At 50.0% G+C, this 27,992-nt stretch overlaps 1 protein-coding gene across 2 annotated transcripts; it reads right to left on the bottom strand.

Moving 5' to 3' along the window:
• Positions 1-17: 17 nt before the first annotated feature.
• Il21r (interleukin 21 receptor) lies at positions 18-27,676 on the bottom strand. Of its 2 annotated transcripts, NM_001012469.1 has the most exons (10): positions 27,247-27,605; positions 12,200-12,332; positions 10,416-10,478; positions 7,808-7,910; positions 6,149-6,348; positions 5,042-5,196; positions 4,200-4,377; positions 3,412-3,508; positions 2,543-2,627; positions 18-1,047 (listed from the first exon to the last, which is right to left on the bottom strand). In NM_001012469.1, the coding sequence occupies exons 3-10, from the start codon at positions 10,462-10,464 to the stop codon at positions 349-351; spliced, it is 1,566 nt and encodes a 521-aa protein (NP_001012487.1). In that variant the 5' UTR covers positions 10,465-10,478; positions 12,200-12,332; positions 27,247-27,605; the 3' UTR covers positions 18-348. The 2 variants fall into 2 exon arrangements, with proteins under 2 accessions (NP_001012487.1, XP_006230323.1); XM_006230261.5 differs by lacking the exon at positions 12,200-12,332 and having other exon boundaries at positions 27,247-27,676.
• Positions 27,677-27,992: the final 316 nt, after the last annotated feature.

The raw sequence follows: 27,992 nt of genomic DNA, 5'->3' as shown, positions 1-27,992 counted from the left end.
TCTAATCCCTCCAGTAATTGGTTGTAGTCAATTTTATTTAACCAATAGTATTAAATTAAGGAACAAGGTTTACACAACCAGTTTGTAAACATGAGAATTCACTCGTAAGCCTAGAACTTTGGGTACAGAATTTAGCATTACAATACATAGCAACCGACCAAACCTCAACACGGATGTGCTAATAACACTCAAGCCACACACACACACACACACACACACACACACACACACACACACACACACACACACACACACACTCCTACACATTCACACTGTAAATGTCAGCTCAGAAGCCTACCAAGAGGTCACAGGCTTCTGGTCTCTTCTCATTAAGCTGGCTATTAAATGCTAGCTGTTCTGGGCTCCACTGTCCACAGGTGGAGGAGTCCTGACCACCCACTGGCGGAGATAGCTTCGAGGGGGTCCTTCATCAGTCTCCACAGGGCTGCCGCAGTCTGAACCTGCAAAGCCGCTGTCAAATGTGTCCATGTCCAGACCAGGGGGTGAACCTGCTTCACTCTCAGAGCCTCCTTCTAGGGACCCAGTTCTCCAGGGTGGGCCTGCTGTCCAGTCCCCTTCCTTGGCAAATGACAGCCTCAACCTGTCCAGTAGGCTGCCTGGGGAGCCTCCTAGCCTGAGTCCACTCCCTGAGACACAGCCACAAGACAGAAAAGCAGGGTCTGTGACCAAGAGCAGGTCCTCTCCGTTAGGGCCAGACTCTCGGACAGCATCCAGGTTCAGGGCTGGGTAGCCATCATCTTCACAGCTAAAGGGCCAAGCACCCAGGCCCTCTGCATCCCCCACGGTCACTGTGTCAATGGACACCAGACCATATGGCCGGTCTCTCTCCTCACTGTAGGCTGAGACCCCTTGGCACTTGTGACCAGGTCCAGACATTCCATCACACTCCAGCTGTTCTTCCAGACCCAGCGGCCCCAGGAACTTCTTCCCCTTGGCTGGATACAATGACAGATGTAAAACTGATGTTGTGGGACTCTGTGGCCCCAGCTCCACGCTGGAGGCCGTGAAAGGGGTATTAACCCATTTCTATGAGAAAGAAACACATGGTTATGGGCTGGGAACAACGATGTCAGGCATGAACAGATAGAGCCAAAGATAGGTGGGCACGGGAGCACAGAGACAAGCCAGGGACGGAGAAAGCAGAGGAACAAGGAAACCGCAGAGAGACAGACAGACAAGACCATGCTGTCTGTGAAACCTGCCCAGTGGGTTCCCAATACTGCCTTTCTCTTTCAGAGCCCATGTGCCCACCTTCAGTAAGGACTGATTGCCCTCAGTCTCACATCTATGCTAGTTACCAATACCCCAGTTAAGGAACAGATGGGCACTGGGACCAGGTTTCTAAGTCCTAAGGTCTTGAGGACGTATTCAGGGAGGCGTCTAAGTGTCCCAGTCTCTATTCTGTCTCCTGACACTTCCTGAATTTTTGCTTATGTGTTCACGCTAGAGTAAACACTCGGTCAGGAGTGAGCCCTGCTCACAACTGTGTCCTCAGTACCTGGCACATAGTAGGTGTACCATAAATATTTATAGATGGAGTGAATTAGTAACAAGCCATGTAGAAAGGCCTTTGGGGATGCTGGACTGGAGACAGTGGCCCTGAAGCCTCGAGGACCCTCTTGTCCCTTACCTACCAGGATATTGCTTATGGTAAGAGACCCTCTATTGCATTGGGGAGATCACCCTGCAGAGTAGGACCACAGTTCTGAACATGTTCCCTCAAAAAACAAAAAATTTTTCTGAACCACTACATTTCACTACCCCTGACCTGGAATCACTCCTTAGCTGTGTGGCCTTGAGCTAGACCCTTGACCTCTCTGTGTTGCTTCACACCTCTACAGAAAGGACCCAGTGTCTTGAAGATTAAGTCAGGCAATGTTTGTTTGTTGACAGTGCTTGTCATACAAGAGTAACAGCAACAGCACACAGCAGATAGCCGTGCCAAGCTTCAGGGGTAAGGAAGGGATGTGTGCCTTGCTCTGAAATGCCCACTGGCCACTCCGAGCCTAGATCTCCTGCTAGAGACTCAGAGTTGCAGGGAACCCACACAGGAGCTACTATAAAGGTAAGGCAGCCGGCAAGCTGCACAGCAAGTGTCCCTTGGGTGCCCTATAGCTTCTCATCTCCCTGGCCTGCTGCAGGCTCCCTATCCTGATACCACATGCTTTCTTCGGTGTCTTCTGCCCTTTTCGGTTTGTGCCACAGGGCTGGCAGACTCTAGAATGGCAGTAGTGGCAGCTGTACTTGGCAGGGAGAAGGATGCACCATGGAGAAACAAGGCCACCTTAGGAAACCCCAGGCACCCCGCTCATGCCCCCCAGTGCCACCCTGTTTGCTCTAAGCTGGAAGTGAGTCTAAAGGAAGCCCCACACCTGGCAGAATAGGGAAACTGAGGACGGGTTCTAGGTCAGGTTGGGCCTGAGTACTCTGGGCCCACGGAATGGTCTTGGGGTTAGGGTGAAGGTTGGTAGGGTTCCCCCAAAGGGTAAACGATCCAGAGGGTGCGTCCAAGGTGGCTCACCTTGAAGTTCCCGCTGTGCTCCCTGTACAGGGGCTGGAAGAAACTCTCGGGGGTGGGCACCGGTGCCCATATCTTCTTGCATAGCCTGCAAAGAAAGGGAGTGGGCAAAGCCCCTATAGCAGCAAGTAGGAGAGGTCTGGCCTCTCTCCCACAGAAGCAACAATTTCTACTGCCAGGCACCTTCCTGCCTACCCAACAGTAAAACGGAAGCAACAGTCACCCTCACCCCCAAGCTTCCTGCAGATGTTCAAGTTCCTGCCTCTGCCATCTATTGTGGCCTGGGCACATGCTGCCCTCTGGGGCCTCGACTTCCTCCTCATCCACCATGATGGGCTGGAGCTGACAGTCACTTTTCAAAGGACATAGTATCCTGCCATGGCACTTGTACCAGGGCAGTACATTTTAAATCAGCGACCTCCTTTCCCATGGCACCCAGAGCAACGGTCCTGTGTGTAAACACAGCAGCCCACCTTCCAGCTGAAACGGAGAGCTGGGGAGGGGATGGATGACTACCCCCTGTGCCTCAAAGTTCATTCCCTGGGCAAAGTCACAACCGAGGTCTCCATAAAGAACACAAAGTTTCTACCCCACCCTCGCCACTCCACAGTCATGTGACTTTGGGCAAGTAACTTGACTGCTCTGTGCTTCAGTTTTCCCCATTTGAAAAGTTAAGGTGTCTGTAGTGTGCCAACCTCACAGGGCAGCCATGGACCTGGGGCAGAAGTTCTACACAGTGTCTAGCAAATGGAGCACAGACTACTCATTAGTGTTAGCGCTCTCACCAAGTCCCCTGGCCAGAGTAGGTCTTGGTTGGAGAGGCTGTGGCCCAGGCTGACCCTTTCTCTGCCTCCCTGAGCCCCTGGCCTCACCTCCAAGGCAGATGGTTCTTCAGACCCATGAAAACCAGAACAAGGATCAAGACAGCCAGGAGCAGCAGTACGTGAGGGTCCCAGCCTGCCTCGGGCTCTGCACAGAGAACAAACCATGGGTCCAACAGAAAAGCCTTCCAGAAGTACATGGGTGGGTGTGCTGGGAATGGTGGGGTGGGGTGGAGGGCTGGAAGGAAGCTGGGTTTGGATCCCTCCCTTCGGAGTTTGGGTGTGAAATGACCCCTCCCCCAAAGGCTCCTGTGTCAGAGGTATGGTCCCAGCATGGGCTGCTACTGGAAGGTGGTGGGACATTTAGAAGTCAGGGTCTAGTGGGAGGAAATTAGGTCATTAGAGACACATTGAAAGGATATTGGCATCCCAGACCCTCTCCATATTTATGTCCTGACCACCATGATGTAAGTAAGCTCCCCACAATGCAACAGGGCTTTGTAATCATGAGCCAACCCTTCTGAAACCATAAACTAAAATAACTGTTTTATTCTATAGAATGGATTAAATCAGGTATTTTATTCTTATTCCAGTCAAATGTTGTCATCTCTAAGCCTTAATTTCTTCTTCTATAACATGGGGCAACAGCTTTCCCTTCAGAGTTAGGAGTCCTTCCCATCAAAAGAAGCAGCTCCCCTCAAAATAATGAGTGGTTGCAACAGGGGGTGAATAACTGAGCACAAACCTCCCAGCCATGCTGGGACTCTCAGGGCTTATGAAGCAGCAGCAGGACAAGGTTTAGTACCAGAAGTGGGGTGTCCTACCAGCATCCTACTTACCCTCAGCCTGGGTCTGAAAGATGATGGGGTCACTCCACTCACTCCAGGTCCCCCTGAATGAAGTGCCTGGCTGAGGTGCTGCCCGCACCTGCAGCTGGTAGCTAGAATCTTTCTGGAACTCTTGAGGGAGAAGAGAGATGTTTCTCGAGTCCACTGAGATCAGCTTGGTCACCGGCCTCTGCCAGGACATAAGAAACAGGACACTCTGTAGTCACTCAGCTCATCAGTAAAGCACAAAGTCCTTCCACTGGAGTCACACCAGGCAGGTCCCACAAAGAGCATACATCTCTGTCTAGAGCTGTCTAGAAAAGGAGCTCCCTCTGTGGCAATAGCTTGACCACCAACCATCAATGTCTTGGGAGCAACCACGGACACCTCTACATGTCCTGACTAGAAGTTCCACAGATGTGAGCCTCTGGGCTCCCTGTCTCAAATGACATAGGACATGCTTAACAGTGGGCCTTTTTGGAAGTCCCTAGTTACAGCCATCTTATCAATGGATGGCTATAAATGTCTCCCTGGGAACATTCTAGATGATGCCCTTTATAGAAATCCTCAACCAGGCCATTCTAGTTCTAAACAGTGAGCCATTCTGGAAATTTCCAGCTGGGCACTCCACATTCAAAGTAAATGGAATGCCCCCAAACTTGCCCCACTGTGACTGAGGTGGACTGTAGGGAAGGAGTCAGGGTGGAGATGTAGCAAGGGGTTCCCTGGCCCGGGGAGAAGGAAGGAGGGAGCTGCATGCTGGGAAGGAATGCTAAGCCTGGTTCCCTGTGCCACTATGCTGGGACCTGCCTGGCCATCCCTGTAGCTCCCACCCTAAAGCCCTACCACCTCACCACAGCATAGGGGTCTCTGAGGTTCCGATACTGCAGCTCATATTGTAGCTTGCCCCTCAGCACGTAGTTGGAGGGTTCTTCATAAATTGAGTCCCAGGAGATATCATATCGTCCTGAGAAGGTCACAGTCACATTCAAGGGGGGAGCTGGCTTGACTTGGAAGAAGACCCAGAAAGATGAAGCAGGGTAAGAATCTGCAGGCAGCAGAATCCCTCCTCACAGTCCCCAAAGGTCGCTGGATAACTTTGAACAAAGCACTCCGTGGCCACAGCCCCTGTTTGCCTGGATTAGATCTAGTCACTGCAGGCAGATGACTGAAACAGTGACACAGGACTGGGGACAGTGGGGAAGGAAAGAACAACTCCCAGGCTTAAAGGCTGAAGTCAGGACTGGGGACAGGCGTACAGAGAAAGATTCTCTGTCCTTTCTTGGTAGAAAAGAAAAACGAAAAGCAAAACGGTGAGAGCTGGGAATCCAAACGGCTGAGGAAGTTTCAGGTTTAATATTAGTGTCTAATGCAGAAACTTCCTAAGCAAGGTGCCCACTGGATTCTGTTGCTTTCAATTTCCCTCCCATAGAAGGGACCCTGTACCACACAGAGATGCATAAATGTAAACATAAAATATTCCTATGTGTATATGTGTATACAGATACGCACACTGCTATGTGCCAAAGCTGCTGCCTGCCTCAGATCCTTCCTTTCCCAGCCTGGGCTCTGTAGACAGCTACAGCCAGGTCCATCCTGGGGCCTTCCTAACCTTAGGCCCCTCGCATCTAGCTGCGAGGATTCCGAGGATTTCGAGTTAGCTGACTGGTGCTCATACTAAGAGCAAAATCCTAGGGGGTCATGTATAAAGGGTCTTTACAAGGTAAACCTTGTTTGGGGTCAGGCAGAGAGGGAGGGCTGAGCTGGGTCCTGTCCCACACCCTTCTAAGCCTCTAATGTTCCTCATGGGCATTTAGCCCAATTCCCATATCAAAGCATCACACCCCAGTTAAAAGCTGTGCATCTCAAAAGGACACTCCAAAGACAGTAGAGAGTAGAGCTTGCTCTGAGGTCACAGAAAGGTCCTAAGTCCCCCTCCGCTTGGGGCCCATGGTACTCACTGCTCTCAGCCAGGACAAAGCTGCCACACTCTTGGGAGCTGTTGCTAGACTGGTCCATCATGTTGACAGTGAAAACGTCATCAGACATGAATTGAGACAAGCGCATATGGCACGTGTACCACATATGTGTGGTGTTGTGGCCAGACGCGTGCAGGCTGCAGGATGTTTCTTTGTCCTGAAGTTCCTCGTATTCATCTTGCCTTTGGGAACAGAGTAGCCAGTCATGGCTGGGGACAGTGGAGTTCAGTGCCCAGGGCAGGACAGTAATTCAAAGCATGAGGCTGAGAGGGGCTGGAGGTAGGGCTGAGGGTCAAGGTCCAACCAGCCCCCATCCCATGGTCAGTCCCCTCCCTACAGCATCCGGCAAGCCGAGGACCAGACACTCACTATCTTGCCCTTTGGAAATCTGGGCCCAAACCTGTTCCTGTCGGTCACAATGGGTAGCCTGCTAAGTTACAGGAAGCCTGGGGCAGGTTTTCTCTCCTTTCTGCCCTCCACCACTGAACACCCGCAGCTCTGTGCTCAGAGGTGAGTAAAACGTACTTCTCTGCTCTGACAGATTTTTCCAGGGACACTGGTCAAGTGGAGCAGTGGGAAATGCTTTGGCTCTTTAAGTCTCACTGAGCGGCAAGGATGGGGTTTAGAGTATATATAGAAGTCCAGGTACATTTACTTTCTTCCTTCCTAAACATGATCACCCTCCAGGATCAATTCCTATCTGCCACCTTACTCAGCTCTTCACTGAATTTCCTAAAATGCAAACCTTGCCGAACAATCTTCTCCAAGCACGCCTCCAGCCTCTGTAACGCACTCCAGCACTGTAATGGCTGTCTGTCTGAAGGTATTGCTCCTCCTCTGCTGTCTCTGAGACCCAATCCTCTCAGTGTAGCAGCCAGAGGGGCCTTCGAAGCTCCCTACCACCAGCTGCCTTCCCCATGTAGCACAGATGGCTATTGCACAACCACTGACTTCGGTGTCTCCGATTTTCCCTCCCGCCGGTGTACTCTACTCAGATCACAGTCAGCTGGCACCGTAAGCAAGAGCTTACACTCGCAGCATTTGCTCCCCCCATGACCTTTGCACGTGCTGTGTCCTCTGCCGTGATGCCCTGGTCAGCCACCTGACCATCCCTGACTCCACAGCCTGCAGTATTGAGTCTTGTTTTCATCCTCAGCACCCACAACACGTCTGGCAAAAACTTTGTTTAAAGTGGATGAACACATGAAGGACAAGTGGTCTCTAGCCTAAAACAGCGTGTGGGATCGTAAGCGCACTGGCTGAGAATTTGAGCTGGTGGTTAAACCTCACTGAACTTCAGTATCCTCAACTGCAACATGGTAGCCAGAATTTCAGGATTGTTTATGGTGAGAACACAGCACCTAGTCAGTGCTTAGAAGGTCACTGGGAACTGGCCATCCCAGGACTGCTAACCCAGGAAGGTCTGTGAGGGAAAGCGGAGTCAGACCTGTGAGCTTGGTCATCTCAGCTCACAGTCTTGGTGGCTGACATTTCTGGTGGAAGGAGTGGGCCCTTGCTTGTAGCTAAGTTTGCTCCTGAGAATGCCTCAGGTTAGCTCAGCCTAGGGCTCAGGAGGCAGCCCCTTCACATCCTGTCATCCTCTCCGAGCAGCTCCTCAGGGCTGGAGGCATGGTTACTCACCAGGTGAGACTGAGTATGCTAGGGTTGGGGCTCCATGTCTCCAGGACACAGGTGATGGTCCAGAGGTAGTCAGTGTAGCAGGTGAGGTCCAGGCAGCTCCAACCTGGAGGGGTGACAGAGAGGCCTTTTGGGGTGAGACACAGTGGAAAGGCTTTGGCAGGTTGTCTGAGGCTGAGGACGAGCTTGGGCAGTCATAGGCTGGCGTGAAAGCCTGGGACACAGGGACTGTCGTCATCTAGAGTTCTTTGTGTAAGTTCCAACCTCTCGAGACTAGTCACGGTGATGAAGTCCTTTTTTTTTTTTTTTTTAAAGATTTATTTTATTTATTATATATAAGTACACTGTAGCTGTCTTCAGATACACCAGAAGAGGGCATCGGATCTCTTTACAGATGGTTGTGAGCCACCATGTGGTTGCTGGGAATTGAACTCATGACCTCTGGAAGAACAGTCGGGTGTTCTTAACCACTGAGCCATCTCTCCAGCCCGATGAAGTCCTTCTAATGTGGAACTGAGCCCTATATTTGGTCCCAAGACCACTGTCCCTTGTAGCGTAATGAACTCTGAATCCAGTTACAGGCAAAGAACAGATAAACCCCGAGGTCAGGGTGAGTGCCACAGGGTCTTGAGCTCATAGCCCTGTCCAGGAGGGGAAGGGTTAGGGGAGACGCTGAAAGAGTGAAGACTTTGGCAGTTTGCAGAAAAGTTGAGTTGACTGTGCTGCATAGCTACCAAGATGAATGCTGCGGCAGGCGCTGGGCTGGAAGAGTCACCTCTCCCCCACCCTCTCCCCCTCCTCTCCATTACCCTTCCCCACCCCTCCCCACCTCTCCTCCACTCCTCCCTCACCCTCTCCCACTCCTTCCTCTCCTCTCCCCACCCTCTCCCCCCACCGGTCCCCCACCCTCTCTCTATCCTCTCCCCCACCCTTTCCCCCTACCACCCCAACCATTTGTTTCCTTTGCAAATGACAGGTCCAGCGGGCATGGGACACATCTGCTTTCATAAGCATTTGGGGAACAGAGGCAGGTGGATTCCTAGTTTAAGACCAGCCTAGCTACACAGCCAGATCCTGTCTCAAAGGGAAAGAAAAAGTATCAGACTAATTATGAAATAAAAATAACATAGAATTGACAGAGCCGTGAGCTGAGGCAGGAGGATTACAAATACATACCAAAACCTTGTCTCCAAAGCTCAAAAATGAATGAATGAATGAATGAATGAATGAATGAACTAGCAGCAGCACAACGAGTGCCTGGGCCCTGGTAAAATTAGGAGGTATGTGCTCCATCAATGCTCAGGCCACAGAGCATGTGAGGAGGTGGGGCCTCTGAAGAAGCAGAGGCCCCAGGCAGAGCTCCTAAGCGGGTTATGAGTGGCTGGAGGGACCAGACTTCTTCCTGCCCACAGCCCGCCTCACATCATGAAAACAAGAGGCTCAGCACAGTGCTGGAACGGGATGGCTGGACTCTGAGGGCATTAGAGCTCCCTAAACTGAGCACCCAGCCCTAAGATACACTTTTGGCCCTGCACACGCATGTTCATGTGCAGGTTGGAGACAGAGGCCTTCCTCAGTCTTTCTCAGCCTGGTTCACTGAGACAGGCTCTCTCGCCCAGCCTGGGGCTCACTGGTTTGGCTAAGCGGCCTGTCCAGCCTGCCCCTGGGATCTGCCTCCACCTCCCCAATACAGGGACAGCAAATGCTCTCAGTCCCTTCTGTGGGCCTTGATGCTGGAATGACAAGCACATCGCCAGAACCATCACCCTGCCCGTGCTTCTGCTCCTTATTTGTTGTCTTAGTACCATGGCACTGGAGTCAGGCAGTCACTCACAGGGTGGCCACAGGGTCTGTGTTCTCCCTGAACCTCTGTCTCTCCACTGATGGCAACACAGCCAGGCTCCACAGGAGGAGCAGCAGATGACATTCTAGTCTCAGTGACTAGTGCCTGATATCCAGCCCCCACCCCTTCTCCCCGATGCGGGAATCACAGGGCTTTCCAGAGCAGGCAGGGTGTCTCAAACAGAAAGGGAAGTCAAGGGTCATGCCTGTCTCCTACGGGAACTAAAGTACTGGATATTTCTGTAAAACCCAGAGCAACTCTGCTGAGTCTGCAGAGAGTCGAGTTCCCCTCACCCTAGGTAGCTTGAACGTCCTCTTATTTCCTGGCTCTTGAGGGGGAGCACTGCTGAACTCTTGGCTTTGGGAAGAATGCCCTAAGCAAGATTCTTGACCTGCAGTTCTGATGCCTTTCCTCAGGGACTGCCAACAGAATTCTAGCTTCTCTCTCTCCACCTCCTTTCTCCTCCAGCCTACCGAGGGTTCATGACCCAAGTGAAAGTCTTGCACAAAGAGAAGGTTAGACCAAGGGCAGGACTTCCATTCTACGATGGTAGAGAGCCTTTCTGTTTACTAGAGCCGTTTGGCTCCATGGGTTCTGGTCAAAGGAAAACGAGGCACTCAGCTTTGGTGTCAGGTAGACAGAGGCTGTAGACTGTGGGTTGTTGGCCAGCAGCCATGACCAGGAGCCTATAACACCATGTGGGCCCTGCTCAGCTTTATGGGAGGAGATGGTCCCCATCTGTCCTGCAATCATGGTGCTGAGACTTACCTCCATGGAGAATCAGTAGGAGTAAGGGAGCAGCCAGGCCCCGTGGCATGCTGTGTCCCAAACCTGCAAGAAAAGTGTGTGGTATATGTGGTGAACCAGCTGAGGCCATATACTGAGTGGCTTCCCAACCCAGGGTCTGTCCCTGCCACATCAAAAGAACTAGTCCAAAGCTTACAAAGAAGACCCCTCTTGAATACTAAAGATGAGGTTAGCCCATGGGGGAGGGGGAGGCAGGGAGGGATTCTTATTCAAACAGGAAGCCTAGGGTAGCCTACAGTGGCACACTAGGGAAGCCAGGGCACCACACAAAGTTGCTGAGAGCCCCTGGCTGGCTGAGATAGGAAAGGGCCCCTGTAGGATCAAGGGGGTATTAATGCTGTGGGCAGAAGGGTAACCATAGGTGGACAACACCAGGCTCGTCCTGCCCTTTGCCTGTAGAAGTGCTAGTTCAGGGAGATCACCTGTTCAGGAGCCTCATGCAGGCCAGTTCCTCCAGTGTGGAGCAAGGACCAGGGTCTTGAAGGAAGGTGACCCAGGCATGAATCAGGTCAGACCCGTGGTTTTTTTTAGACACTATCTCAGACCTCACAATAAGACTACATTTCATCTGGGGTTCCCCCAAGTCCAGCAGCATTGAGTAGCCTATCAGAAGCCTCTTGCTCTCTCTGGGCCTCATAAAATGAAGCAATGAGGGCCTGTCTAGAGCTTTGTGACAATTCAAGCAACTGGTGTGCCAAGAAAGCTGAGGGTAGGCTCTGACACATGGCATGCGCAGGGCTGACTGGGCTAGAACAGAGTCCACAAGGTTCCGGAACAGAACAGCAAGATTGGGGCTTCCAAAATGCTCCACTTTCAAATTACTCAATGTTTTTTTCTATAAATGGTCTTAAACATTTTATTCCAACCCCATTTTAAAAATTAACATTCGTGGTTGTACATTTTTTTTCCTTGCAGGGGTGTGTTTCCCCCTGCCCTCCCCCTCTCCACTTGAGACAGAATCTTAACTATGTAACCAAGACTGACCGTGACCATCTGAACTTCCTGCTTCAGCCTTATAACTATTGTAATTATAGTCATTATTATGACATCAGTATTAGAATAAAATACTATGGAAAATGTCAGTTCAACCTGCTTTGAGTAACACTGATCTTGGGTGGCCCCCACCTTCACAAGCCCTGTAGTGTGGTTTGTGTCTCACACACACACACACACACACACACACCCCACACACACACTTTGTGTTAGAAACCTAACACCCAGATCATACTTTAATAGAATGGAGGGAATCAGGATTAGCTGGCGTCATGAGGGTGGAACCTGTGTGTGTAGGAACGGAACTCAGTGTTCCAGCATTTGCCTAGACGTAGGTGAGTCCCAGCTTTCTGCCTCCAGCATTGAAAATGAAAGGCAAGTGGGGAGAAGGACATGGAGGGAAGGAAGGGAGAGAGATCCAAGCTGGTGCATTTGCTGTGCCTCCAGGTATAGCAATCCACCAGGCTGTGGTGGTACACATGCCCTTGGCTCCCCAGACACCAGACCCTCAGCTAAATAAATGTCCTTCTCATTCCCAGTGTCCGCTGTTTCGTTGCAGCATCAGACTGAGCACAGGCCCCTCCCCCGCCCCTGATATCACACTCTGACAAGGTGAGCTCTGACCATAGTAGGGTTGCTGCAAGCCTGCTCCTGGGACCAAAGCCCCCGCAGAGCAGAACTCTGTGTTGCATGTCAGCCAGAGGGAAAGTCCTTTGTCCTTTGTCAAGAGCCTCTTCTCTTCCACTCCATACCTCAGCTCTGCACAGGTCACAGGCAGACATCAGCTGCTCTCCTGGCCTGAGTTGGCAATCCTCACAGCGTGCTCCCTGAACCGCAGCCCCTCTGCATGGTCCACAGATGAGGCCTGGCTTGTCCCAGTGTTCCCTGCCACAGTGACCAGATAGGGTAAGACACAAGCTCAGGGAAGCAAGTGGCAGACAGCTTGGCCTCATCTCTAGATTTCTGATATTGATGCTTTTCTGGGCACCTACCAGAAACCTGCAGACACCTTGGTCATTTCTTAGTGATGTACATTGGCTCATGGTTTCAGGGGTTCGGCCTGTCCCAACAGGAAGGTGTGGTGGAGTGGTGATAAGGGTGCTTGGCGGAGGCATTTCTCCTCGGGATGGCCCACAAAGCAGGGAGCAAGGCAGGAAACAGGGTGGGTATCACCCCCAGAGACCTACTTCCTTCATCCAGGCTCCACCCCTAAATGTTCCTATCAAACATTTAAATATATGACACTGTAGAAGACACTTCAGATTCAAGCCACAATAGTAGGGCTACATTAAGAACACGAATCAGGTTATATCTGATGTCCATATGTAAACCTTACGTTTACATGAACCCAAAACCCCTATTCCCCCATACTGTGTTAGTTTTATTTCTGTATGCTTTTTCCTGGCATAGCAAAGTGGAGGAGGGGCTCAGTATTCAGTTGATCTCTGATCTGCCAATGGACCTCAGTTGCTTGCTAAGAGCAGCCAGTGGGGAGCCGGGTGTCAGGGGTAAGCCATACCCACTCCTTCTGAGCTCCCATAGCTGTTCTCCTTTGCTTTCTGGTTCTGTGATAAACACCATGATCAAAAGCAACTTGTGGAGAAAGGGTTTATTTCAGCTTACAACTCTCAGGTCATACTCCATCACTGAGAGAAGTAAGAGGCAGGAACCTAGAGGCGTGATCTGATGTAGAGGCCATGAAGGGGTGCTGCTTACTGGATTGCTTCCCCATGGCTTGCCCAGCCTGCTTTCTTTCATAACCCAGGACCACCTGCCCAGGGATGACACTACCCATGGTGGGCTGGGTCCTCCCACATCAATCATTAATCAATAAAATGTCCTACAGGCTGCCTACATCAATCTGATAGAGGCCTTCTCTAAATTGAGGTTTTTCTCTTTCCAAATAACTCTAGTTTGTGTCAAGTTGACAAAAACCTAAGTAGCATAGTCCCCTATCCCAAACACCACAGCCCCAGTGCCTGGCTGCCTCTGTAGATCCTGAGCCAGCTCCCTGAACCAGTCCTTCCTATCCTAACATGCTGCTTTGTGGTCTGTCTCCTCTAGTCGGCTGGGCTAGAATGTTCTAGAACCTCCACCACCACCTTCAGGGTTTTCATGACCCTATCTCTACTTACTAACTTTAACTTGCTGATCACTGTTGTACTCTAACAAACTCACGTCAAAATAAAATAGTGCATTACTAGTACAGCTAACCAGGATGAAGCCAAGAGGTGGTGGGCAGCATGCTGGGTAAGCACGCTATGGAGCTGGCCCAGCCTCAGTTCAAACCCAGGCTGTGTGAGTCCCTGACCTTCATCTGTAAGTACCAATGATAAAGGAACCATTCTGTCAGAGCCCTTGGGAAATTAACCTGGTGCTTATAAATACCTGTAACAGCCGCAGGCACAGGGTAGATGCTACATGTTTCTGTTCTTAATTATACTGTGTGTGTGTGTGTGTGTGTGTGTGTGTGTGTGTGTGTATGCGTGTGTGTGTGTGCACGTGTGTGTGTGTGTGTGTGTGTGTGTGTGTATGCGTGTGTGCACATGCCATAGCACACATAAAAAAGTCAGACAACAACCTGCAAAAGCTGGTTCTCTCCTTTCACTATGGGTCCCAGATACTGAACTCAGGTCATCCAGCTAAGCACCTTACCTACTGAACCATCATCTCATGGGCCCACATAATAGTTTCTTAAGCAAATCACAACCAACTTTCTGAAAAGCTAACCCGCAACTGTGAGATATAACATTAGGATATAACTGTGAGCTGAAAAAAATTAAGCCCAGTCATGCCACCTTCCTGATACTCCAGGAATTGGGGGTCACCTCTGCTTATCTTTAAAAGTGGGAGAGAGGGCTGGAGAGATGGCTCAGTGGTTAAGAGCACTGACTGCTCTTCCAAAGGACCTGAGTTCAATTCCCAGCAACCACATGGTGGCTCACAACCATCTGTAATGGGATCCATTGCCCTCTTCTGGTCTGACAGTGACAGTGACAGTGACAGAGTAAGTACTCACATACATGGAATAAATAAAAAAATAATAATAATAAAAATAAATAAAAATATAAATAAAAATAAAAATAAAAAAATCTTTAAAAAAAAGTGGGAGAGAGACGTGTTGAAGATGGGCGAGCACCAAATGGAGATGCTGGCACTCTGCACTGACAGCTCTTTCACCCTCTTGCTCTGGGGACTTAGGGATGCTGCACCAAGAGAACAGTGATGTCCCCATCACTCCTTTTCCATATTCTTGGCACCCAAAGGGGTCTTCTGGTCATGCTGGTCTCTTTACCCTGACTTCTCTCCTGGGATGCACATGAGGCCTGTAAGAAGGCAGGCAGTATTCCAAGAGCTTCTGCATATCCTCACAGTAGGTGTGCTGAAGTTGGCTGTGAGTGCTGCGTGCACGACTGCATGGGGCGTTTATTGCAGGGTGTTTATCGGGCCCCAGGGCTGGGGTTGGGATGAAGCAGAGGAGTAGCTAACCACATTTCAGGAACTCGAAGGGAAGTGGAAAAGGTCAGGGGGAACAAATGAAGGCCTCAGAGCACTCTAAGAGCCTAATCTCTCAGGGAGCAAAGAAATGCAAATAAAACCACACCGGCTTACCACGGGCATTTTATCAGATTGGCCTGGAACAAAAGCTCATTCACAGACTGATACACAGGAACTGCCATTCACGGCCAGGGAGAGGTGACTGGTCTGGAAAATCGTTTTGTGTGACCAAATGAACGTGGACAGCAACTTCCCTCAGAGCCAGCCACGCCATGCTCACACGACAAACTTAGAATCAGCTGTCCCAAGCAGACGCTGTGTGTCTATTAGAAGGAAATGAAAAATCTATCTGGAAAGCATCAGCTTCATTCAAAGGCTCCATGTCTTCATTCACAGTGCCTGCAGTTCCATTAAAGTGACAGAGGAGCTGTGTACAGAGCCCATGACCAGCAAGGCCGAGCACAGGGCAACAGCACAGCACAGTGACTGAGAGTCTGCCCAGTTACAGTCACTGCAGTGGTCCTGCCTGCGAGTTCCTGGAGCCTGGAGTGATGGCACACACCTTTAATGTTAGCACCAGGGAGGCGGAGGCAAATGGATCTCTGTGAGTTCGAGGTTGGCCAGGGTTACATAGTGAGACCCATTCTCAGAAAAATAAATAAAAAAAGAGTTCTTGGCGGGAGGGTGTGAGGGCTCTGACGGCAGGAGGGGAGGGGGAAGGGAGGAAGGGAGGGGGGAGAGAAGAATGGGAGGGAGATAGGGAGGAATAATTCTTCTCTGAATTTATAAGAAGTGACGGCCCTTTCCGACGGTGACGACCTCCCTACAAGAAAATGCCTCTCGCAAAGGATCTCCTTCATCCCTCTCCAGAAGACTTTAATAGGTTCAGAAATTTTATTTAATGGATAGAGATATCCATTCATGGTTTTGAAAGCTCACCAAAAAATAAAATTCCTCGATTGCAGGAACAAAGGAACGCTCTTTACTCTGATACACACGCACACAGTATGCACAGCAAGCAGTCTCCTTAATGGCCAAATTACTCAGCATATTTTTTTCTTGAGTTAAGAATCTTGCTACATTCCTAAAATGGCCTCAAGCTGTCCGTCCCCTCTGCCTCAGCCTCTTGAGTGCTGAGATTATAGAGGTGCGTCAACATGCTCAACTCAAATATTGAACATGTTCACCCTAAGGATAGGAAAAAACCCAAGAACATCTATTATGATAACAGTTTTACTCAACACAGCAAGGTAACAAGAAAAGCCTCGTGAAGATTAGAAAACTAAGTGTCTGCAACGATATAAAGACTGAGTCCCTAGAAAGGTCCAGGACGTGCCACAGAAATCACAACACAATAAACGCCCACATAAATGCCCACAGTAAAACAAGCAAGCTTATTCTGAGACCGGAAACAAGGCAAGGACTCATGCTCGCCACTTCTGCTCAACTGGGAGTCTTAGCTAGGACAATTAGGCAAGAAGGGAAATGAAGGACACATAAGAAGAAATAAGTAAGTTATTTCTGTTTGCAGATAGCATGAACTTATATGTAGAAAATCCTAAAGATTCCACACCAAAAAAACCTAGATTGAACGCAGGAATCCCGTAAGATTGAAGGATACAAAATTAAGACATAAATATTAGTTGTATTTTCTATCCACAAACAATGATCAAGTGGGAAATTAAGGGGCTGGAGAGATAGCTCAGTGGCTAAGGCATTTGCTGCCCTCCCAGAGGGCCCTACATTCTCAGCACCCACACCAGATGGCTCACTACCGTCTACAGTTCCAGGGGACCCAATACCTCCGGCCTCTTCAAATCCCAGAACTCGTGTGTAGGTATTCACATGCAGACACAGGCCTGTATATAATTAAAAATAATACAAACCCTAAAATAAAGCAAATAAGACAGTTCTATTTATAATAGCACCAAAACAATAAAACACTTTACTTGGAGAAATGTAACACATTATTGAAAGAAATTGAGAAAGTCGCAAATAAATAAAAAGATATCCTTTCATGGGAGGAAAGGCAATACTGTTAAGATGTCAATATTGCCTAGAGTAACTATAAAGTTAAATAATTTCCACCAAAATGCCAGTAGTGCTTCTTGTAGAAATAGAAAAATCCATCCTAGAATTCATCTGGGATCTTGAAGATCCGGAGAAGGGGATGCAAAACTGGAGGCTTTCTTGGTGTGAAAGCATTTAAAATTACAGTGATCCATGGGCTGGAGAGATAGCTCAGAGGTTAAGAGCTCTGGGCGGTCTTCATAGGACCCGAGTTCAGTTCCCAGCACCCTCATGGTGTACACAACCCTCTGTAACTCTAGTCACAAGAGATCCTATGTCCTCTTCTGGACTCCACAGACACTGCGCTCTCCTGCAGTGCGTGCGGGCAAACTCCCCCCCACACAAAAGAAAAGTAAATAAGTCTTTGAAAAAAGCTAAATCACAATTATAATTGGCACTGGGATTAATATAAATGTGGAGTACAACAGAAAAGAATGGAAAGCCCTCAGACGAGCCCACAGGAGATGACCAAATAATCTTTTACAAGGTCGCCAGGACCACCGGGGTGGAAGGACAGAACTTCAAGAAACGATGCCTATCCAGCACTTTGGAGGTGGATGCAGGAGCATCTGGAGTTGCAGGCCATCCTAGGCTACAGAGTAAGTTCGAGGCCAGCCTGGGACAAGCAAAGAAGACAATCAAAGAAATGACCCTGGGGAGGAACACATCCTCATGTGTCAGGATTAGGCTGCTCTCCTCTCTTGACCACACTCAGGAATGAACTGCAGCTGGTTGGAGACCTAAAATTACAGATGTCCCAGGAGAGAGCACAGGCGACCAACACAAAACCAGATAAACTTCAAGCAGCTAGAGAGGAATGCTCCCCAAACCAGATGTCAGGCAAGCGCTGAGGGCCGGGCATGTAAAAAACAGCTCTGCAGCTCGGTAACTGCATCCTGAATGGCCCCATGTTAAAACAGACTAGGGCCTTTTCTCCAAAGGAGCTTACCATGGCCAGCAAGCACGAGGACACATCTCAGTATCACTGATCATCAGGAAATCAAAATCGAAGCTCCCAAAGGAATTACTTTACACCAGACACAATGACCATTGTCTAAAACTAGAATAAAGTGACGCGTATCGGTGAAGATGTGGAGAAGTTGCGACACTTCTCTATATTTGGTAAAAAAAAATGTAATTATGATGAAAAATATGTAATTAAAACTAGAAATGGCAGGTATATATCCAAAATAGTTTAAAGTAACAGTTCAGTGATGTGTTTTCACACTCCCGTTTACTGTTTACACGTGTAAGCAATCTTAGTCCATTCGCAGACATAACGTGCCGTAAGCACAAGTGGAATGTTATTCAGCCTTCTTAAAAAGAAGGAACTCCTGTCATATGTTGCAATGTGGGTGAAACTTGAAGACATCATGCTAAGAAGTGAAATAAAACAGTCACAGCGAGACAAATGCTGCCTGGACCCACTCCATCTCAGAAATGGAGCAGACCGGAAAGGAGAAACAGGGCATTGCTGTTTGAACGATCTAGAACTTCGCTCAACCAGCATGGAGGAGGGCTAGAACTCTGCTGCTTGCTGTGTCTGTCTGGAACAGCGTTGCACTATCACTGATGGTGACAGTATAGGGGTGGTAGACAGCTCATTCAGTAAGGTGCCTGCTGCCTAAGCGTGGGGACTTGCATTTGAAACCCCACCCCCATGGAGAAGCTGGGTGAGACTGAGACTGGAGGATCCATAGAGCTCTGCCAGCCAGCCAGTCTAGCCAAACCAGGGAGTTCTGAGTTCAGTTCTTAAAACATAAGCTGGGGAGTGATTGAAAAAGAAACCAAGGGTGACTTCCGACATACACAACACAACACAGACAGACAGACAGACATACTCAAACACACAAACACACACACACTGAACCCCAAGGCTGGAACTTTACACCTTTTTTTTTCTTTTTTAACAAGATTTCCAAAAGCAAAGGCAAGCTACATAAACTCTCATGTGCAACCCAGCTTTCAGGGGCAGAAGCAGGAGCAGGAGGTTGCCATGCATTTCAGGCCAGTCTGGAGGGTTATCAAAGAAGAAGAAGAGGAGGAGGAGGAGGAGGAGGAGGAGGAAGAGGAGAGAGAGAGAGAGAGAGAGAGAGAGAGAGAGAGAGAGAGAGAGAGAACACGCAACTCTGAGCATAAACCTGTAGTCCCAGCTCTCAGGTCAGCCTGTGACTATTATGCGACTTTATTTGCAATTTAAAGGAGAGAAAGAGAAGACAGATGGAGAGCTAGAGGGAGGAGAGAGGGGAGACAGCAGTCTGCCTGGATCTGGTGAAGTGATGAACTCCACTTACAGCCAGCTATTTCTTCCTACCTCTGGAACTTCAGCTTAAGAAGTGTGGTAATGGGGCTGGGGATTTAGCTCAGTGGTAGAGCGCTTACCTAGGAAGCGCAAGGCCCTGGGTTCGGTCCCCAGCTCCGAAAAAAAGAACCAAAAAAAAAAAAAAAAAAGAAGTGTGGTAATAACGGTAAAATGTGCAAAAGTCTACTCCCACATACCAAGGGAAATATGAAATCATGTCGTTTTAGGCCAGTGGGGTGGCCCAGCAGGTAAAGGTGTTTGCTGCCAAGCTGACCTGAGATCCATCCCTGAGACCCTGTGCTGGCTAGTTTGGTTGATATTTTTTGTCAGCTTGACCCTAGCTAGTTTTATCTGACAAGTGTCTCAATTAAGAAAATGTCTCCATCCAGATTGCCTGCAGTCTGCAGGGCATTTTCTTGATTTGTGGTTAAGGTGGGTGGACCCAGCCACAGTAAGGGAGGCACCCCTGGGCAGGTGATCTTGGGTGGGACAAAAAAGCAGACTGAGCAAGTCAGGAGGATCAAGCCAGTAAGCAGCACTCCTTAATGGCTTCTCCTTGAGTTCCTACTCTGGCTTCCCTCATTTTGGGAGCATGACCTAAGACATATAAGCTGAAACAAGTTCCTTCCTCCCCAAGTTGTTCTTAGTTGTGGTGTCTTATCCCAGCAATAGAAACCCTAGGACAGAAATTGGTACCTGGTTATTGCTGTGACAGACCTGACCTCGACTTTGTTTGTTTGTTTTTTTTGAACGGTGGGGAGGTCTGTGGGAAAACTCTCAAACTTTGAGCTGGAAAAGCCATTGAGTGTCTGGAGCTTAATGAGTTGTGGGAACTTGGAAGATTGTGGAGGCCTGACTTGTGAAGCTCAGAGGGAACTTTGAGACTCTGCTGAAGCATTTCAATATTTTGAGTGAAGAATCTGTGGTTCTGGTCAGCTGGGAATAGAAAAGAAACTACCAGCCAAGTGGTGGTGGTGCACGCCTTTAATCTCAGTGCTTGGGAGGCAGAGGCAGGCAGATCTCTGAGTTCAAGACCAGCCTGGTCTGCTGAGTGAATTCCAGGACAGCCAAGACTACCCAGAGAGACCCTGTCTCTAAATAAACAAACAAAAACTGAACAGGAAGAAAAAAAGAGGACTGGGGAGATGGCTCAGTGGTTAAGAGCACTGACTGTTCTTCCAGAGGTTCTGAGTTCAATTCCCAGCAACCACATGGTGGCTCATAAACATCTGTAATGGGATCCGATGTCCTCTTCTGGTGTGTCTGAACACAGCTACAGTGTGCTCATATACATTAAATAAATAAATCTTTAAAAAAGAAAAGAAGATACCAGCATTATTGAAGTGAAATCTTGTAGGAAGTGTTTCCTCAGAGTCTGCACACAGAAGCCGTGTTCCAGAGGTGCCTAAGGCTGAAACCTCATGCTGGCAGCTGAACTTGGTAACGGGTAAGAGTTCTCCAGGTGATACTGGATTTAAAGGCATGCAGGTCTTATGGAGAGAAGCTGAGGCTTGGCGCCTTGTGGCAGGATCAAAGTTCCTGAAGAGAGCTCAGAAGACACTATTGGTGAAAGTGCAGGCCAGTTGCAGTGAGGACCCCAACATTTTAGAGACCAGGACCACGGATGCCTACCAAGGACAGCAGCAGCTGCCAGAGGGCTCAAAGCCAGTAAGCTGCACTCCTCTATGGCCTCTGCATCAGTTCCTGCCTCCAGGGTCCTGCCCTGCGTTCCTCTGACTTCCCTGGATAATAAATTAAAAAGCTGGAAGGTAAAATAAATCCTTTCCCCTACAAGTTGCTTTTTTTCATTGCAGCTAGAAACCACAGACTCACAAGGTAGGAGAGAGTCGACTCTGGAAAGTTGCCTCTGTCCTCTGCATACACGACATGTTACACCCCCCCCCAAAGGAAATAAATAAAAATGTAATAAAAAATTTCAAAACAGTGTAATTCACATTAGCAACAAAAGGGCAGTCCCCCAAGAATGGCTCAAATGATGTCAGGATCACAAAGATGACTGAGAGGAATACAAAAGTAAGTGGCCGGACAGACAGACCGTGCTCGTGGATGGGGAGGCTTCAAGGACGTCTCAGCAGGCACACGGTCTCCAGCAGGTTTCCCTGGGGAAACCGACGAGATTATTCCAACATCTGTGGCATTGTTTAAGGGAGGCTGAGGCTTATGGAGTGATGGACTCAAGGAGCTGCTGCAAGGAAACCGGACTGCCCGATGGGAAAGATGGAAAGACTGTAAACAAGCCAGCTCGCAACGGCTGGCCTAGCAACTAAATTGCCCTCGCATTTGGGTGGAGGAGGCCTGGCGTTTAAAAAAGAAGACAAGGCCTGGCATGGGGCTCCATGCAACTACCTATAAGCCCTGTACTTGAGGAGGCTGAGGCAGGAGAATAGGAAGTTCTAGGTTAGCCTGAATAATGAGACCACCATCTCGAAACAGTAGCTGAGGCAGGTGCGGTGGCCACATGCCTTTAATGTCAATACTAGGGTAGCAGAGGCAGGAGAATCTCTGTGAGTTCAAGGCTAGTCTGTTCTTTGTGGCAAACTCCAGGACAGTCAGGGTTACACAGCGAGGCCCTGCCTCAAACAAAGAAACAAATAAAAAACATCAAAGGAACAAAGACGGCATAATCAGACAGAAAAAGTAACTCCTGCTCCCTACTTCACATAGAGCACAAAAGTCAATTCCTAGGGCTGGGGCCATAGTTCAAGGGCCTGGCATGCACGAGGCCCTAGTTTCAATCATCCAGTCTTGTCAGAAAGTAAAAATCCATTTCGGACATACTAATAAGAAAGCAGAATAATAACTGATCCAGAAGGAAAGTGGGATGTCGTTCTCCTGGCCTTGGACCAGTCGTACTTCCTAAACATACCTCTAACTCAGGAACGAAAGGGATAAAGGACGGATACACTAGATCTCATTAGGAAATTTTGTTCATCAAGAGGGGAGATAAAATGGTTCATCGAGTACAGCGGTTGCTGAACAAGTACAAGGACCCGAGTTCAGGTCCCTGGCATCCATCTAAGAGCCAGCCGTGGTACTCTGCATCTGCAATCCAGTGTTGGGAGGCAGAGAGCGGCTGCCAGCCCAGGCCCTGTGGTGAGCTCCAGGTTCAGTGAGAGAGCCTGTCCCAACAAACAAGATGGAGAGTAAGGGAGGAAGTCACTCAGTAGTGACCACTGCTCAGCCCACGTGACACCCAAAACAGAAAAGACAATCCTGAGTGCAGGGAAGAGTGTGCAGTCAGTCCTTGTTATAGTTTCCCTGCATTCTTAGGGTCTACACTGAGTAGAGGCAGGCGTGCTGTGGCTGCTTTGAAAAGGTGCCACGTGGGTCCCAACACCTCTACTTCAAGGTTCTATGGCAAGTAGCAATGTTCCCTAGTGGGTCTAACCAGACCTACTAAGCATATTCTCGGAATACATTCTATCTCCCTGGAAGTCCATGAGTTCTTGGCTTCCCCGCCCTGCCCCGGCTAATGATCAAAGAGTGGAATCTGCTTGATCCATCAGGCTGCGGTCACCTCAGTACAGACCAGGTAGGAGCCACGAGGTTGAAAGTGAAGACTGAGAAGCTTTTGAAAGTAAAATGTCCCGAGTAGGAGTAGGACAGAGAAGAAATGAAGCAGACACAGAGGGGCTCCCCAGAAGAGCCATGCGCAAGAGCCAGCCGGTCACCAGAAGGAGAAGTGTATCTGTTCAGGGACTTCCCAAGGGGGAACCAGAAGGGAGGGCTTCTTGGTCCCCCAGGCATGAACTGTCCCACCTGCTGACACTCTCCATGGGCCTTGGCCCCTGGCTGCATCTTCCAGCCCACTCTCCCTCCACATCCAAGTGCCACACCTTTGGCTTCAGGGGGACAGTCTGCCTTCACCTAGCTTCCACCTCTCACACCTTCAGCCCTGGGAACTTTCTGTGCTCCCTAGCTGACTGTCAGCCTCCTACTGGGTCTTCGAACTTAAGTTCAAATGTCAAGGTTGTCTTTGAACTCTCCAAAGAGGGTGAGTCACATCTTCCTTTGGGGTCTGTTCCTCCACCACAGCCCGTAGCCAGCCCATAGCCAGCCCATAGCTCCGGATGTTTCCATTCACCTTTTTTTAAAAAAAAATATTTATTTATTATATATAAGTACATTATAGTTGTCATCACTCACACACACACACACACACACACACACACACACACACACACACACACACCAGAAGAGGGCATCAGATCTCATTACAGATGGTTGTGAGCCACCATGTGGTTGCTGGGATTTGAACTCAGGACCTCTGGAAGAGCAGTCAGTGCTCTTAACCACTGAGCCATCTCTCCAGCCCTCCATTCACCTTCTGAACAACAGCCTGGCAGGAACCGCACTGGCTCAGCTCCTGCCGAGCCCCCTATGACTAAGCTCTGCCTAACACACAGTGGGCACACACAGGTTACACAAATGACTAAATGACAAGGACCCTTTTCTTTGGTGATGAGTTCGTGCACCCTGTGCACTTCAGAGTTAAGTCTGGCTCTCTTTGGTTCCTGTTTCTTAAATTCAGTGAGCCGAGCTAGTGAAGGCTCCTGCGTTTCTGTAGGATGAGTACATCAGTGCTCCAATGTTCCCTGTCTCAGGACCTTGGTATGTGAAGTGGTTCTGCCCAAACTCTCCCCCAGTTTCTCCGCACTCAGAGCTCAACTTCAATGTCACCCTCACTCTGTGGTCCCTTCATAAGGGACAGTGATCGTCTTGGTCTTGTCTTTATGACCTATTATTGTCTGGGCGCATCAGATCCCAGAAGTTGATAAATCACCAATTTTGCTCACCACAACATCCCAGTGGCCACAACGGGTGCAGTATGCATTGCTAAGGAGGGGAGGAAATGTGTTGCTAATGAGGTTAATGATGAATGAGCTCTCTGGGGGATGGAGCAGCCACTGAGCAGTCCCTGGAGGCTCAGATTTCCCATCAGCTTTGTCACTATCCCCAGGAGGTATCCCCCCCACACCCCAGGCAGCAATCCCAGCTCCAAGGGTCTGACCGACCGAGAGGACTGTCCTCAGAGCAGTGACACAGGGGCGGCTGCGTGCTGCTGCATTGCAGCTGTGTGCTTCCTGGTGCTTTGTTTTCCTCAGTGAGGTGGGTTTGGGTTACAGCTGAGGACATCAGACTCATGGCCTTAGTGGGGTGGCAGCAAAACACGAAGAAGGACCTGGCCCAGTGGCTATGTATACGCAGTCTCCATGGTCCAGAACCCCCTCTATCGTGGTTAACCTCCGCAGTATCAGTAGCCTCGTCCCACCTGTGCAAACAGCCCGTATGCTTGCATTCTTGCCCAGGTGTGCAGCCTCTCTCTGGGGCTCTCAGACAAAGGCTGTTTGAAAGCATGACTGCTTGAAGCTGCTGCAGAAAGTTGGGGCCAAGCCAGCACCTGCCCCATCCCCCCCCCCCCCCCCCCCCCGCGCGCTTCTCAGCAGCTCATCCTGGCCTAACTGAAGCTTGAGCCCTTTAATCAGCACTGGAGAAAATGGGAGACTCCAGTCTTGGCTGTCACACCAAACCTGCTTAGCGGATCAATAAACAGAGGCCCAGAGCCACATTGGTGGGTGATACTCAGTGAAGAAAGCTGATGTTTGAGGGGGAGCCAGACCACTTGCCCCTCCTCCTGGGGACAGTTTTAGTGTTTTGATCCTCCCTGGGGACCCTAGGGACAGCTGGCAGAAGCCCTAGAACAGATGTCCTTAAGGGGCCCCAGCCAGGGAATCTTCTCAGGTTGGTTCAGAAGTTCCAAGTTTAGTCAGCGCTCCTGTTTGACTTGTCATGAAAAGTCCCTTCGCCTTGGGCTAGGGTGGTGGGGGAGGGGAGGCGACACCTGCAAGCTGCAGACTGTGGGTGGGGCCTCTCCCAGCTCCCCCACCCCCACCCCTACTTCATGTTTCTGGGGCTGTAGAGCAGCTTTTGAAGGAAAGGCTGCCAGGGCGAGACCACCTTCCTCAGGGCTTCCTTCTCTTCCCTCTTTGGGTGGCCCCTGAAAACCACCCTTTCTCTCTGAATCTCAGCACTGTCATCTGCAAAGTGCTCTCCTGTAATCCCAGCCCTCAGGAAGCTGAGGCAGGAGAATCACAGATTTGAGGCTGATTGGGTGTCCTGGAGAGACCCTCCCTCACAAACTGTCATTAGCAACAGTAAGCCCAACACCCAGTGTTTAAAGAAAACCAGCTGCTGCTCCTGCCTCCTGAGTCCTTGTAACCCTCCCCTCCTGAGGACATTGGTCATGGCTGCCCCCACTCCCCAGGCTCAGAGGCCCAGGACCCCCAGGCCTGTGGGGATCAGAGATGATGCCCCCTCCTGGCTTTGGAAGAAAGCACACCCCGTTTTCTCATGCCTATCTGATGCGGCTTGGCCCTGGAGATAAGGAAACCTCTTCCCCAGCAGATAGCCTGCCTGCCTCTCTTTTACCTTCCACACTGCTCTCCTTTCTGGAAGCCCCTACCGCTTATAAGAAATCCCTTATGGTGCCAACAATCGCATCTCCCTCTCAAGCCAAAGGAGTAGCCTCTAGAGGTGGGAACCTTTGAAACCTTGGGCAAGCGTCCAATTTCCCCTGCCAGTCAGGACTTCTATCATTCTCTCTGAGGTCCACTGAAGATTGGACACTGGGCCCTAGCGCAGGGCTACTGCAGAAAACACCCCACTGTGGGGAATCACGTGGCTAGGCGCCCTCTGAGGAACGACATTAAACAGTGTTCCACGGCTGTGAATTTGCCCATGGGACGGCATCCTGCCATACAGGCTGGGTTCCAATTTCTCTTCTGACTCTCTCCATCACTCTTAACCAAAAGACGAGTTTGTCCCCACTCGGTATTGCCATCTATGCACTGAGCTGCATGGGACCATTGGCCTCACCTGGACTCTGAGGATTCTGGGAGGTCCCCAAATGCCTACAGTTCTGCAGATAGGGCAGTTCTAGCCTTCCCTGTATTCTCGGTGGCTCTCAGTGGTTAGCCTTTCTCCTTAACTCAGTCTTAACATTCCAATGTCCTGGAATTCTCGTAAACAGTCTCACAAAGATAGAGCCACCTCGATCCCCATTTTACAGATGGAGAAAGTAAGGACCCAGGAGGCTCAAAGAAGCAGAGAGGCTTGCCCCGGTTCACCAGCTAGAGGCTACCATGTGCTCTGCTTCCGAGAGCACAGACATTCTCTTATGAACTACTCGTGACCCTCTAATGCCTCTATGACCTGCTGTGGTCCCCTTGACAAGTCCTTAGCACAGACATCATCTCCAAAGCCATCAACCCATCTGCCTCCTTCTCCTTTTCCGTCCTTCCAGACTAGACCTTCAACGACCTCCAGGCTTCCCTCTCCTCCCGTGGGAGAGGTGTTACCTCTCATCATCTGACCCATGTCCTGGATTTGGGTAGTGACACCTGATTAGACTGCCCACCTTGCCATATCATGACAAGTCCTATACGGAAAGTCACGATTCCCCTGTGGACCCAGGTTTCCTTATCTGTGAAATAGGCATTCCACCGGCCTGGAGGGATTAGATGGAGTTAAAGTAATAAACCATACTGGCTGGTAGTATCGATGCCCTCCCTTCAAAACTCCCGCCTGGGAGATTCCTAATGTCCCTGCCTACCGCCTATCACTACCTGGCAGACTTCCACCATTCAGAGTCCCGCTCTTTTCTCCTCACCACTTCTTGCAGGCAGTTTTGCACAGGCAAGGGATCATGCTAGCCATGCTCCTGCCTCTGTAACCCTCCGACATACTGCAAGCACACACCAAGGACCCCAGTCATTCTTAGCCGAACAAGGAACTCCAGTCCCGACTCTAACTGCCTAGCGTTCTGTGCCTGTGTCCCACCATAGTGCTATGCAAAAGACAGAAAAGTATCCCAGGCTCGGGAAGAACCAGGGCTCAGAGTCTACTTACCTACTTCTTCAGGGTCTTCTTCAGAAAGCCATTCTTCAGGTTGGGGCAATTGGATGGCCTCCCAGGATGGGAGTCACAGCAGAATTCAGAGTGGTGGTGGGAGGTGTGGGTTTGAGAAGGTAGGCAGGATTTCAGTCTGGTGGAAGTCCAGAATCTCGGTGAGTCACCACTGAGATTGTCTTGAAGCTGAGGACCAGCCGGTCATCTGGACAGAGCCTACACAGAGGGAGACAGCAGGGCTGGGGCAGCCAGACAGAGACAGGGCCCTGCTGGAGCAGGGACTGAGGCCAATTAGCTGCCCCAGGGATGGACAGACTTGCGGTCAGACAGGCAAGTGACTGTGAGGCACACCACAGGAGAAGTGGGCAGACAGCTGTGCTCGGCTGAAGCACACCAGCAGAGGCTGCAGTGTCTATCTGAGGCAGGCAAGGGGTGGGGAAGGGGATGTGGTAAGCAGTGCCCCGCCCAGCCCAGCCAGATCCTCCAGAAGGGGCAAGAAAAACCAAGATGCCACAGGCAGGCACCCACGACTCCCCAAAGGTCACCCTTAACACGATATTTAGGACCTGAAGGGTGACATCTTGCAGACAATGACGTCATCCCAAAGGCCTTGCAGTCACGTCCCATGAGGCGGGCAATGAAGTGGGACTTGCCACTTCTTGAAGATGTAGAAACTGAGGTGGAGGTGTGACAAAGTAGCACAGCCCACCCGAAGTCCTTGGCATTTACTTTGAGCTCCTCAGCTC

The sequence above is a fragment of the Rattus norvegicus genome, chromosome 1 (genome assembly GCF_036323735.1).
Source record: "Rattus norvegicus strain BN/NHsdMcwi chromosome 1, GRCr8, whole genome shotgun sequence".
Lineage (NCBI taxonomy): Eukaryota > Metazoa > Chordata > Mammalia > Rodentia > Muridae > Rattus > Rattus norvegicus.
This window is presented reverse-complemented; position numbering and strand designations above follow the sequence as displayed.